This window comes from Scyliorhinus torazame, chromosome 13 (genome assembly GCF_047496885.1).
Source record: "Scyliorhinus torazame isolate Kashiwa2021f chromosome 13, sScyTor2.1, whole genome shotgun sequence".
NCBI lineage: Eukaryota > Metazoa > Chordata > Chondrichthyes > Carcharhiniformes > Scyliorhinidae > Scyliorhinus > Scyliorhinus torazame.
Genome location: NC_092719.1, coordinates 195,395,472 through 195,409,583, shown reverse-complemented (window position 1 = coordinate 195,409,583; position 14,112 = coordinate 195,395,472). Strand labels below are relative to the sequence as shown.

The 14,112-nt window shown below is 57.2% G+C and overlaps 1 protein-coding gene across 3 annotated transcripts in view; it reads right to left on the bottom strand.

Annotated features, from left to right (window-relative positions):
- klhdc8b (kelch domain containing 8B) overlaps window positions 1–14,112 on the bottom strand; it is a 157,065-nt gene that overhangs the window by 55,886 nt on the left and 87,067 nt on the right. For all 3 annotated transcript variants that reach the window (XM_072472761.1, XM_072472759.1, XM_072472758.1), the window contains exon 4: window positions 2,913–3,137. In XM_072472761.1, the coding sequence (XP_072328862.1) occupies window positions 2,913–3,137 (225 nt within the window). The remainder of the gene's footprint in view (window positions 1–2,912; window positions 3,138–14,112) is intronic.

Below are 14,112 nucleotides of genomic sequence, written 5' to 3'. Positions count from 1 at the left end.
TGACCGGCTGTACAAGTGGTAAATAATGCAACACTCCCATGTCCGTCTTCCTGGCTATTGCGACTTCAGCACACAATTATTTTCTTGGGCTTCCATAACTTGATGCTGTTCCTGATTCAAGTTCATTGTGAAACATTTGATCCACACCAATATTGTGCCATATTCCATTACAAAATTGCCAATTTTTAACAAAGAACATTTTAACTTCCCCTCCCAAAGCTTCCAGGTTTTGCATTCGTATTTAAAGTGTTGCTCAACAAAGATCTTTGTGTGCTTCACAGTATCTTACCTCTGCTGGGTAGTGGATCAATCCTGGACCTCAGAAATGTGACAAACTGTCAGAAATTAGTCTGGGCCTATTTTGAGACGAGGCTCAGCATTACATCCAAAACTCTGCTACATGTGTCCTGACTTGCATCAAGTCCATTCACCCATCACCCTTGTGCTTGCTGACCTAAATTGGCTCCTGGTTAAGCAATGCCTTGATTTTAAAATTCTCATCTTATTTTTTTCAACTCCCTCTATTGCCTTGTCCTTCCCTATCCCTGTAATCACCTTACAAACCTCCAAGATATCTAGGCCAGAATTCTCCGGCCATTCACTGGTCCCACCAGCAGCGCACCCCCGCCCGTGGGTTTATCGGAGGTGTGGGGTGGCTTCAATGGGAATTCCCAATGACAGTGGCAGGAGCAGAGAATTCCGCCACCAGCGCACTGCCTCCCGCCGCCGAGAAACACATGGCTGGGAGACCAGAGAATCCCGCACCTAGACTATACTTCTTTAAATCTGGCCTCTTGGACATCCCCAATTTTAAACCCTCCACCATTGGAGTATGGATGGGATTTTAAGGTCCTTCCCGCTGGTGGGGAACTTGCGGTCCCACCGAAGACAACTCCCCCGCAGTGGGTTCCCTGGCGGCGGGGTGGGCGAGCCACTCAAAACGCCGTAGACATCAGTGGAGTTGGAAGATCCTGCCGGCAGCTTATGGCAAGCCACCTGCCACTGCAAAGCACGCCACTGGGGGAAGGAAGCAGGGCCAGAAAACCTTCAGCCGCCAGAGCTCTAAATTCTGAAATTCCCTTTTGAATTTCTCCCTCTCAACCTTCCTTTTCTCCTCTAAGACGCTCCTCAAAACCCACCTCTTTCACCAAGCGTCTGGCCATCTGACCTAATATTTCCTTACATGTCTCCGTGTTAAATTTTGCTTTGTCATGCTTTTGTACAGTATCTTGGGATGTTTAGTGACATTAAAGTTGCCGACTAAATATAAGCTGTTGATGGTACATGAGTGGTGCACAGGCTGCCGGGAAATTAGGCAGCCTGAGGCACCAGCTGCAATAGATATGTTATTGCAATGTGTTTCTGTGTGTTTGTTTTAATTTTTGCACAGGAAATCTCAGTATCTATATGTTGTTTATTCTACAACTATCTGTATTCATATAGAGCATGCACGGTGAGCGGATTCAATTGTCAAACTGAGTTGCGTCTCAGCTTGCTGTGCAATTTCAGCATTAGCTGGTGTCTGAGGCATTAAATGATGACACCAAAATTCTTAATAATAAGAATAATTAACATAAAAAGCCAGTAACAGCAGATGCTGAGATTGATTTTGATCAGCCCCGTGCTAATAGATACTTCAATGTTCGGAAAGTGGAATTTTGCGAAGGATTCATAATTATTTTCTCCTTTGCACCAAATTTACTCAAATAAAACATGACAACCCTGATGCGACCATCAATTCACATGAGACAGAGAGTTGAAGTGAACAGTGGCTTTAATCAACTAGAACAGTGCCTGCCTGTGACTGCTCTGCAATGAGAGCCTCCTACAGGGCAGCTGCTCTTTATACCTCCCCTGAAGGGGGCGGAGCCCACAAGGGCACCAACAGGATACAATCAGTGTAGTACAGCACAATGGTCCATAGGTGGAGCCCACATGGGCAACAGCGTGGTACAATGTAGTACAGTGGTGAATGGTTACTATAATACGTTCACCACAAACCCAAGTGTCATAACCCTCATGAGGACCACAAGAGATTACCCATTGATCTCCCTGTGGGGTTTATGGAGTTAGAGTTCCCATGGTAACAGGCGGAGGAGGCCCGTTCAGCTGGGACTCATTATCGAGTCTTTGAAATACTGTCCCAGGTCCGGACTGGGAGTTCCTGTCAGTCCCGGGATGGGACACGAGTGTTGTGTGCCCTGGGTGCGGCTTTACTTTTGAGTTAAAATAAATTTGGTTTAACCTTTATCTTCATGTCTCCTAGATGACTACACCAAGTAACTAAGGAAGATATGCTCCAATGATTTTTCTTCGGGCCTGGAATAGCTAAACTCTCTGCTTTCTGATTACTAAAATTACCTGTGGCAATTCCTACCCTCTTCTGAGCAACAGATTATTGAACAAAATTGATGCAATGGTTGCGAATACTGTGAAATTCCGAGCATAAATCATATTTAACAGGACTGATGCGTAAAAAGAAATCTGCGGCCACTGTCTTCATCTTTCACTAATTTCTGCGCATCATCGGCATTTTATATTTTGCCCTGCGCGACCTGCACAATAATTACAGGCAGGTTCTCTTTACCCCTCTCCCACAGCTTTGCGTGAGATCTCCAGCATGTTGAACCGCATCCTATTTCAGCCCGTATCACTGTGTCCGCTGGCTACAGAGCTGCTGAAAGGAAGCCAACTGTTTCACCAGAAACAGGAAGGAAAAAAATGACCGAGTGGGGCAAGCCCAGAATGCTCTGTCTGGTGCCCAGGTGAACAACACATTGGCAGAGAGTACAGCCCATTTCCTTGAAGGCCTTCTCTCTCAGCAGCATGGCACCCAGGTAGACTAAAGAATAAAGAGAGGGTGGAAGGAAATGCAGAAAACGTGCTGTCAAAAGCAAAAAAGCGTAACTTGCCTTGTTCTATGTCAAAAACTTCCACTGTATTGACAAAGTGTGGCCTGGAGTAGAAGTTGTGAGGCCCTGGCTGCTGAAGACCTCCGAGGCTGTAGAAGCATTTTTCAGTCATAGCACAATTAGCAAAAGCACGGCGGGTAGGAATGCTTGGATATTTGGTCCAGCTCTTCGTTTCCAGGTCTAAGGCCTCAAAAGCGGTCACAGGTAGTTTGCCCTGTCTTCCTCCTAACAAAACAAAGGGTTTGGATCACTGTACTTCATCAGTGGATGCATCATTTCCTAGTCTGTCAGCTTGTGCTGAAATTTCATTTGGACAATGCAATTTTACTGCACAAATGCTCATAGAAACATTTTATTCTGTTGTTGACCAAATATTGTAGAATAATGTTTGGGTGAGTGTGTGTTTACCATCACATGCCACTCCGTCTTCTACATGAATAAATTTCAGACTGATTTCCTGGCTGACAATGCCCTCAGATGGGTGCTCGGGTAAGACATGGACAGTGGTCAAACACGATTAACTAGTAGTCACTGGCAGCAGTGCTGTGGAAGGAGAACGTCTTCTCTTTTTGGATCCACAATGATAATTCCCTATAGGGGATGTGCGAATTGGCAACTCCTCATGAATGGTAGCTATACCATGGCTGACATAGTATACATCGGATGTGACTGTTGTTGTAGGTGAACACATGATTATCCCAGGAGTCACACATGTTATGTAATAGATCAGGTTTAGATTTAACCAGATAATAATATGCCTCAATGATGTTGGATTCTACGGTATGTTTGATAAGTAACAGGGTGCTGAATTCCCTTCACTGATTCAGTAAAGCTTTTGACTCAAGTTTTTAAACCTCAATAGGTGAATTAGGAAAGATTAATATGCGGGTACAGCAAGTGATTTGGAAGGTAAATGGAATGTTGTTGTTTGTTGCAAGGAGAATGGAATACAAAGTAGGGATCTTTTGCTCCAGTTCTGCAGGTCATTGGTGAGATGGTATCTCGAGCAGTGTGTACTCTAGGATATAAATGCATTTGAAGCAGTTCAGAGAAGGCTCACTTGGCTGATACCTGGGATGGGGAGGGGGTTATCTTACAAGGAAAAGTTGGACAGGTCCAGCCTGTATCTCTTGTGAGTTTAAAAGATTGAGAGATGATCTTTTTGAAACATAAGATCCTGAGAGGACCTGACAGGATGCTGAAAGGATGTTTCACCTTGTGGGAAAGACTAGAACTGGGGAACAGTTAAAAAATAATGGGTCTCCCATTTAAGACAGAGATGAGAAGAATTTTTTCTCTCAGAGGATTGTGAGTCTTTGGAACTCACTTGCCCAGAGAGCAAATGAATATTTTTAAGGCAGAGATAGATTTATTCTTGACTAACAAGAGAATCAAAGGTTATCAGTGGTAGGCGGAATGCAGAGTTAAGGCCACAATCAGATCAGTCATATTATTAAATTTTGGTGCAAGCATCTACCTGTCCCATGCCAATTAGGTGTCCTTTCACTCACCACAAACTACAATGGAGTCTGTGTGAGAGGACATGACCCAATATAAAAGCCAGGATTGCACTTCATGTGTTTCTGGAGCATGTTAAAGATACCTTCATTCCATTTTTGTTCTTGCATCAATATATCTTACACTTTTGCTCCTTAAGTTTAGTATTGGATTCCTAATAACCAAATATAACAGTGTGAAAGGATTACGGTCTTCAGCATCCTTAGTACTAGAAGTGTTTGAATTTGAACTCATCTTGGGACATCTGAATAGGGCAGCACGGTAGCACAGTGGTTAGCACTGATGCTTCACAGCTCCAGGATCCCAGGTTAAATTCCCGGCTTGGGTTACTGTCTGTGTGGAGTCTGCACGTTCTCCCTGTGTCTGCGTGGGTTTTCTCCGGGTACTCCGGTTTCCTCCCAGAAGTCCCGAAAGACGTGCTGTTAGGAAATTTGGACATTATGAATTCTCCCTGTGTACCCGAACAGGCGCCGGAATGTGGTGACTAGGGGTTTTTCACAGTAACTTCATTGCAGTGTCAATGTAAGCCTACTTGTGACAATAAATATTATTATTATTATAGACTCTGCCGAGGTCTCGCGAGATCCAGGAATTCTGGGTTTTGTTTTGGCTGCTCACTCAGTATGGGCGAAATTCTCCGTTATCAGCGGAAAGTCCACCGATCGGCGCAAAAAACGGCGCAAATCCGACTTGCGTCACGTCGGAAAAATGGGTCGATAGTCTCCGGCCCGAAATGGGTTAGCAGCGACGTAACGGGATCCGCGCTTGCGCAGTGGTTCACGCCGTGCAGCGTCATACGCGCTGCACGGCGTGACAGCTCATAAGGCCGCGCTGCTCCCCCCACCCGACCGCAACACCCGACCGCAACACCCGACTGGATGGCTGGCCGTCGCTCAGCCCCGAGGTTCGAGTCACGCGATGTGGAGGCGCTCCTGGACGCGGTGGAGCAGAGGAGGGACGCCCTGTATCCCGGGCACGGCCGCAGAGTTGCCCCACGCCACAGCCGGCGTCTGTGGAGGGAAGTGGCAGAGGCCGTCACCGCTGTGGCCCTGACACCACGGACAGGCACCCAGTGCCACAAGAAGGAGAACGACCTCGTCAGAGCAGGCAGGGTGAGCCTCCCCATATCCCCCCTCCCCCATATCCCCCTCCCCCATATATCCCCCCTCCCCCATATCCCCCTCCCCCAAATCCCCCCGCCCCCATATCCCCCCTCCCCCATATCCCCCCCTCCCCCATATCCCCCCCTCCCCCATATCCCCCCTCCCCCATATCCCCCCTCCCCCATATCCCCCCTCCCCCATATCCCCCGTATCCCCAAGTGAATCCAGCCCTAACCTTAACCTCTGCAATGCACGCGCAACCGATGGCGTGCATTCATATACCTGCCTAACACTGTTGCCTTTTACCCCTGCCCCCCCCCCCCCCACAGGAGAAGCGCGCACACAACAATAGGGAGCATGTGAGGACTGGAGGAGGGCCCGCTGATGAGAGGCCACTGACCGTACACGAGGAAAGGGCCCTGGAACTGGCTGGCGGACCTGAGGACCGGGAGGTTGCTGATGCAGAGGTCGGGGGCGTACTAGCGAGTGAGCCACCGACAGCCCGTCCCCATATCCCCCCTCCCCTATATCCCCCTCCCCCGTATCACCTGATCACTGCCTGATGTCTAACCATGCATGCTTCATTGTGTATCGCAGGACCAAACGTCCAGGCACCCATCCCCGCAGATGCAGACTGCCTGCAGGATGCCCCTCGGAGACCACAGGAGACGGAGAGACCCGCACCCTCCAGCATGCGACGCCCGCAGCATGCCCCTCGGAGACCACGGGAGACGGAGAGACCCGGACCCTCCAGCATGCGACGCCCGCAGGATGCCCCTCGGAGACCACGGGAGACGGAGAGACCCGGACCCTCCAGCATGCGACGCCCGCAGGATGCCCCTCGGAGACCACGGGAGACGGAGAGACCCGGACCCTCCAGCATGCGACGCCCGCAGGATGCCCCTCGGAGACCACGGGAGACGGAGAGACCCGGACCCTCCAGCATGCGACGCCCGCAGGATGCCCCTCGGAGACCACAGGAGACGGAAAGACCCGGACCCTCCAGCATGCGACGCCCGCAGGATGCCCCTCGCACACCACGGGAGACGGAGAGACCTGGAGCAACAGGGAGACGACACCCCCGTCACGTGCGGGAGCGACCACCCAGCGACGAGGGGGGCAGCCACAGGCCCCCGTCACATCCGAGCCAGGACACCACTACCCAGGACACCACTACCAAGGACACCACTACCAGGACACCACTACCCAGGACACCACTACCCAGGACACCCCTACCCGGGACAGCACTACCCAGGAAGACGAAATACCGGACAGTGACTCAGAGTGGATGGGTGGAGACGAACCCCCACCCCAAAGTGCCATGGACTCAGAGTGGGACGAAGAGCACGACACAACGCCACTGCTGTCACCAACACCCTCCACCATCGCAGATACACTCACCACGGTTGGGCACTTTAGTGATGAGGCGTCTGGTACACTCACTGGTGCGCACAACACAGCCATCCCGGTACAGCAGGTGGAGGTAGGAGCAGCAGAGGGACCGGGCGGTCGGAGGGCAGCCCAGCCCAAGCGAACATCTGCCGCCCAGATGGATCCCGGGTTCCTGCAGTTACCACACCCACACATAGATCCGATGCAACCACCGACCCGGAGACGAGCGAAGAGGGTGACGGGCGGCTTGCGGCTGCTGCGGTCGCAGGTGGAGGAGTCCACCTGTGTCCAGGAGCTGGGAGTGGTGCCGGTCATGCGTGCCACCCAGGCCGACACCGCACGGGTGGCGTCCGCGGTGGAGGCAATGGGTGCGACGGTGTCAGACATGGGGAACGGTTTGCGAGGCCTGGGGCCTTCCGTGCAGGCGGCGTCTGTGGCCCAGGAAATGGCTGCCCTCTCACAGGAGGCCATGAGCCAGTGCCAGCGCCAGATGGCAGAGGCGCTCAACGCCATAGCCCAGTCTCTGCAGGCCATGGCCCAGTCTCAGCAGGCCATGGCCCAGTCTCTGCAGGCCATCGCTGAGGGCATCGGCGCCAGTGGCCATGTGCGAGCCAGCGTCGCACTGTCACAGACAGGGTTTGCCAACCCCCTGGGCTCCATGGCTGCAAACCTGCAGACCCCTGTCGATACCAGCACGGGCCTCCAGGACTGGCAGCGCCAGATGTCGGGGGGGCGTCGGATGGCCAGTCCGTTCGCATCCCCCGCCCATGTAGAGGCCTGGAGGCCATCGGGCACCCCGAGGGAGGAGGAGGTGGTGTGGTCCGTCCCGGCTCCCTCTGTAGGGGAGGTCCCGGTACACCGCGACACCTCGGACTCCCCCCCCTTCCGTCCCAGGTGCATCGGGTGGGCAACGGGCAGGACAGGCTGGCAGCTCGCCATCCCAGTCGCCCGGGCCGCAGCCTGGCCCATCTAGGCCAGGACGCCCCAGGAAACGGCCGCCAAAGGGATCCAGTGTCAGAGGGCAGGAATCACAGGAGTCCACCTCCAGTTCTGCTGTACCGTCTGGGGAACCACGTAGACGTAGTCAAAGGGCCCGTAAGGCCAAACAATTAGACACTGAGTAAGTTGGCACGGGTGCAGGGCACAGATGAGTTTTAGGCGCTAGGGCACGTGCATGAACTCCTTTGGTTATTAAAGTCAATGTTACACCTACCGAAGCTGCCTTTGTGCTCTGTCCAAAGTGTGCGGGGGTGTCATGTACGTTGAGCGCAAGTGTGTGTGTGAGGGGTGGTCTTACCTCAGCCCCAGGTGAGTCTGCCCCCTTCCCCCTGGGCCGCCATCAACATCCCCCGGGCAGAGGACGGGACCGTGCGCTGCAGTGTCACAGCCGCATGCAGGGATGGTCCGGGTGGATGGTGGTACTGTGGCCATGGGTCAGACATAGTCCAACGATGTAGAGCCAGGAGCTCATCGCAGGGCGGGTTGTCATCATCCTCCATGGCCTGCGATAGACACGCGTCCACCCGCAACTGTGTGAGCCCGGCCCGTTGTGCCGCAGGTGGATCGGCAAGGCGGGGGGGGGGGGGTGGTGTGCATGCGGGTGGGTGGGTGGGGTTGGGGAGGGGGGTGAGGGTGCTGGGTGGGTGGAGGGTGTGGGTGGTCGGCTGTTGCCATGGTGTGCGGTCTGTGGCCATACTACCCGATTCCCACGCCCATCTAGTCAGTGAAGCGGGCGTCTATCAGTCTGTCCCGTGCCCGCTGGGCCAGCCGGTAACGGTGGACAGCCACCCGCCTGTGTCTACCCCGTCTGCCCTGACCATTGCCCCCATCCCCCTCATCTGGGGAGGACTGCGCCTCTTCCTGCTGCTCCTCCACTCCGCCCTCCTCTGCCTGCGGCACATCGCCCCTCTGCTGGGCTATGTTGTGCAGGACGCAGCACACCACAATGATGCGGCCGACCCTATCTGACCGATACTGGAGGGCGCCCCCAGAGAGGTCCAGGCACCTGAAACGCATCTTCAGCACGCCAAAGCACCTCTCGATCACTCCCCTTGTCGCTACATGGGCATCATTGTAGCGGTTCTCCGCCTCATTGCGTGGCCTCCGTATAGGCGTCATCAGCCACGATCGCAATGGGTAGCCCCTGTCGTCCAGCAACCAGCCCCTCAGCCGGGGATGGCGTCCCTCGTACATGCCGGGGATAGATGACCGCGACAACACAAATGAGTCGTGTACACTGCCTGGGTGACGGGCGCAGACGTGCAGGATCATCATGCGGTGGTCGCAGACCACCTGTACGTTCATCGAATAGGTCCCCTTCCTATTAGTGAACACGGCCCTGTTATCTGCAGGTGGCCGCACGGCGACGTGCATCCCATCGATCGCGCCCTGGACCATGGGGAACCCGGCCACGGCAGAGAAGCCCACGGCCCGGGCATCTTGGCTGGCCCGGTCCACGGGGAAGCGGATGTAGCGGTGCGCCATGGCATATAGGGCATCTGTCACTGCCCGGATGCACCGGTGCACCGAAGTCTGCGATATGCCGAACAGGTCCCCACTCGGTGCCTGGAATGACCCCGTTGCATAAAAGTTCAGGGCCACCGTAACCTTGACGGACACGGGGAGAGGGTGTCCCCCGCCAGTGCCACGCGGTGACAGGTGTGCCAGCAGGTGGCAGATGTGTGCCACGGTTTCCCGGCTCATCCGGAGTCTCCTCCTGCATTCCCGGTCCGTGAGGTCCTGGTATGACTGCCGGGGCCGGTACACACGGGGCGCCCTCGGGTGCCTCCGTTGCCGTGGGGCCGCGACGTCCTCCTCCCCCTCCTTGTCCTGTCGGTCAGGTGTCCCTCCAGCCTGGGCAGCTGCCGCCTGCCCCTCTGCAGCAGCCTGCGCCGCCTCTCTGGCACGCTCCTCCTCCTCATCCAGGGCAACATAGACATGAGCGGCTGCCACCACGGCGGCCAACATCGCTGGATGATCTGAAAACATGACGGCCTGGTGGGGGGGAGGGGAACGACGACATGTCATCATTGCCCATATCCCCTCCTCCCCACAGCCAGGTGGCATGGACCGCATGGGTCCAACTGTTGGAGGCTGGCACCTGGCCAGGTGGACCAACTCACTTGCCCTCCCATCCCCCTCCTCGGCATGGACCCCCCCCAACCTCCACCCCAGCACGGACCCCCACCCCAACCTCCACCCCGGCACGGACCCCCCGCCCCCCAACCTCCACCCCGGCACGGAACCCCCCCAACCTCACCCCGGCACGGCACGGACCCCCCCCCCCAACCTCCACACCGGCACGGACCCCCCCCCCAACCTCCACCCCAGCACGGAGGCCCCCCAACCTCCACCCCGGCACGGACCCCCCCCCAATCGCCATCCCGGCACGGCACGGACCCCCCCCCAACCTCCACCCCGGCACGGCACGGACCCCCCCCAACCTCCACCCCGGCACGGCGCGGACCCCCCCCAACCTCCACCCCAGCACGGACCCCCCCCCAACCTCCACCCCGGCACGGACCCCCCCCCCAACCTCCACCCCGGCACGGCACGGACACCCCCAACCTCCACCCCAGCACGGACCACCCCCCCAACCTCCACCCCGGCACGGACCCCCCGCCCCCCAACCTCCACCCCGGCACGGACCCCACCCCAACCTCACCCCGGCACGGCACGGACCCCCCCAACCTCCACCCCAGCACGGACCCCCCCCCCAGCCTCCACCCCGGCACGGACCCCCCGCCCCCCAACCTCCACCCCGGCAAGGACCCCCCCCCAACCTCACCCCGGCACGGCACGGACCCCCCCCAACCTCCACCCCGGCACGGACCCCCCCCCAACCTCCACCCCGGCACGGCACGGACCCCCCCCCCCAACCTCCACCCCGGCACGGACCCACCCCCAACCTCCACCCCGGCACGGACCCCCCCCAATCGCCACCCCGGCACGGCACAGACCCCCCCCAACCTTCACCCCGGCACGGCACGGACCCCCCCCAAAGTCCACCCCGGCACGGACCCCCCCCAACCTCCACCCCGGCATGGCACGGACCCCCCCCAACCTCCACCCCAGCACGGACCCCCCACCAACCTCCACCCCGGCACGGACCCCCCCCAATCGCCACCCCGGCACGGCACGGACCCCCCCCAACCTCCACCCCGGCACGGCACGGACCCCCCCCAAACTCCACCCCGGCACGGACCCCCCCCCAATCTCCACCCCGGCACGGCACGGACCCCCCCCAACCTCCACCCCAGCACGGACCCCCCCCCAACCTCCACCCCGGCACGGACCCCCCCCCCCAACCTCCACCCCGGCACGGCACGGACCCCCCCAACCTCCACCCCAGCATGGACCCCCCCCAACCTCCACCCCGGCACGGACCCCCCGCCCCCAACCTCCACCCCGGCACGGACCCCCCGCCCCCAACCTCCACCCCGGCACGGACCCCCCCCAACCTCACCCCGGCACGGCACGGACCCCCCCAACCTCCACCCCAGCACGGATCCCCCCCCAACCTCCACCCCGGCACGGACCCCCCGCCCCCCAACCTCCACCCCGGCAGGGACCCCCCCCAACCTCACCCCGGCACGGCACGGACCCCCCCCCAACCTCCACCCCGGCACGGACCCCCCCCAACCTCCACCCCGGCACGGCACGGCACGGACCCCCCCCCAACCTCCACCCCGGCACGGACCCACCCCCCCAACCTCCACCCCAGCACGGACCCCCCCCAACCTCCACCCCGGCACGGACCCCCCCAACCTCACCCCGGCACGGCACGGACCTCCCCCAATCGCCACCCCGGCACGGCACGGACCCCTCCCCAACCTCCTCCCCGGCACGGACCCCCCCCCAACCTCCACCCCGGCACGGCACGGCCCCCCCCAACCCCCCCCCAGCCTCCACCCCGGCACGGACCCCCCCCCAACCTCCACCCCAGCACGGACCCCCCCCAACCTCCACCCCGGCACGGACCCCCCATCCACCTCCCCGGCACGGACCCCCTCCCGGCACTCCCCCGGAGCCCAGCCTACTCTAACCACGGCCCCCCCCACCCCCTCTCCCACCGATATTGAACGGTCATCACGTCGACGGGACTTCGGCCCACCCGGAAGGGAGAATATCGGCAGGCCGAAAATCGGCTGCCTTGCGCAGACCCGTGACATTCTCCGCGGCAGCGGTGACATTAACGCCCCGCCGACTTTTCTCCCTTCGGAGACTTCGGCAACCGGCGGGGGCGGGATTCACGGCGGCCAACGGCCATTCTCCGACCCTCTGGGGGGTCGGAGAATGACGCCCTATGATTCCCAACCTTCAACTCAAAACTACCTCCCAGAAGCAAAATCAGGCCAGCAACAGTGACTTACTCAAAGGTAGGGGGAGAATAGTGTGCAACACTGCAAATCAGGGGAGTCTCCATTGTCCGACGTCAATATCGGGATTGCTGATCGAGTGGAGAATAGCGAGTTGTCCGGCAAATGTGCTGCCGTAGTGGATTTCCCGATGGCCCAGATGGGCTCCCCACCCCGACCCAGCGGGACCACGCAGATAGCTCATTGGAGCTATTTTGCATGTCATTGGCATGTCATTGCATGTCATTGCATGTCATTGGCGCACCATTCACCAGCCAGGTGGGATACTCCACCCCCCCCCCCCCCTCACCCCCCCACCCGAGAGTCCTGCTGATGTGAAGTATTGAGGTGCGTGGACCTGGTGTCCTGCAGTCCAAGGGGTGGCAAAGTGGGAAATACCCTCCCAACGATTGCCGCCCAGATGCCTAGATGGTCCTTCATATGTGGTGGGGGCCAGGGGGGCTTATGCTGGGCTGGAGGGGCTCCGGTTCAAAGTCTTCCTTGGAATGTGGCTCCTTTGGCTGCTCTCCTCATCTGCAACCTTTAAAACCCATTAAATGGTCACTCACTATGGAAAAGTTAAAATTTTCTCATACTAAAGTGAAAATGTGCTCATCTGTATCCCTATATTATTTAGACAATCACTCGTTATCTTAGAAATACACATCCCTAATAATAAAATGGAAGTGTTCTCATTTGCACCTCTATCCTTTAAATACTCTGCAGTATGCCCAAGTTAAAAGATCTGTGAGACGGAGGTGAAAGTTATGCCTTTAAAGTGGTGGAAACCTTTGAAGTGGTTTTCACAGTCAATTTCATTGCTTTTTGAAGTGTTGAAGTCAGTGTGCATGGCTAGGAAGCTGAATGTTTTGAACTGGATTGTTTGCATTGAAATTAACTCTCTATTGCCTGCTAAAAGCATTGTGATTGATAGCTCACTGGAACTTCAAAGTGTTGAATCAGATTGTTTACTTTTATAGCTCTGCAGGGTTCCACTAAGTCAGGATAGGAGCTGTTTCTCTAACCGTAATTTTTTTAATGAGTTTGCCTCTTTGTTCTTCAGGAAAGAACAGCTGTGGCGGCTGCCCCTTCACTTTCAATGAAACACTCGAGATTTCATCATTCTCTACAGTAAGCTTGGTCAACATTTTCATGTAGGGAGCTACATTTCAATTCTTCTCATACTTGAGGGGGCCGATGGATATATTTTGGAAATGTATAGGCGGGATTCTCCATCCGGAGTTCAAGTGCTCCTGTCAGCAGAGAATCGGGACAAGTCCCCACTGGCAGCAGGAATGACGTCCAGGTATGAATCACAGTCCTTTGGCATGCAAGTATACGCAGAGTGTCAAGCGTGTCGGATTCCTATACTCTCTGTGGTGATCGCCTTTCGGAATGGGTGCCCAGATCCCAAAGTGCAGCGGCAGGCCCCAGCCCCCCTCCCCTCCATTCCCCCCCACACCCCAGCGCAAATGTCGACACCCACCCTCCCATCCTCTGCTGATAAGGGGAGCACCCCCAACCCCTCAGTAAGGAGGGGCATCCTCCCCTGGACCATGGGAATTATGGGTAAACATCCGCAAGACCACACGCGCATGAGGGTGACCTGACCCCCCCCCCCCCCCCCCTCCACCCGAACTTCCAGCTCTCTCTCTCAGCGAAACCTCCAGCCCCCTTCTGCCGCCCCCCTCTCAGCAACCCCCTTTCAGCCATCCTACCCCCTTCAGGCATCACCCTTCAGTCCTCGACCCCTGGAATTGCCAACGGTGCACGGACACTATGGGCTGACACCCTGGCAATGACACCCTAGCCTGACATGATGGACATAGA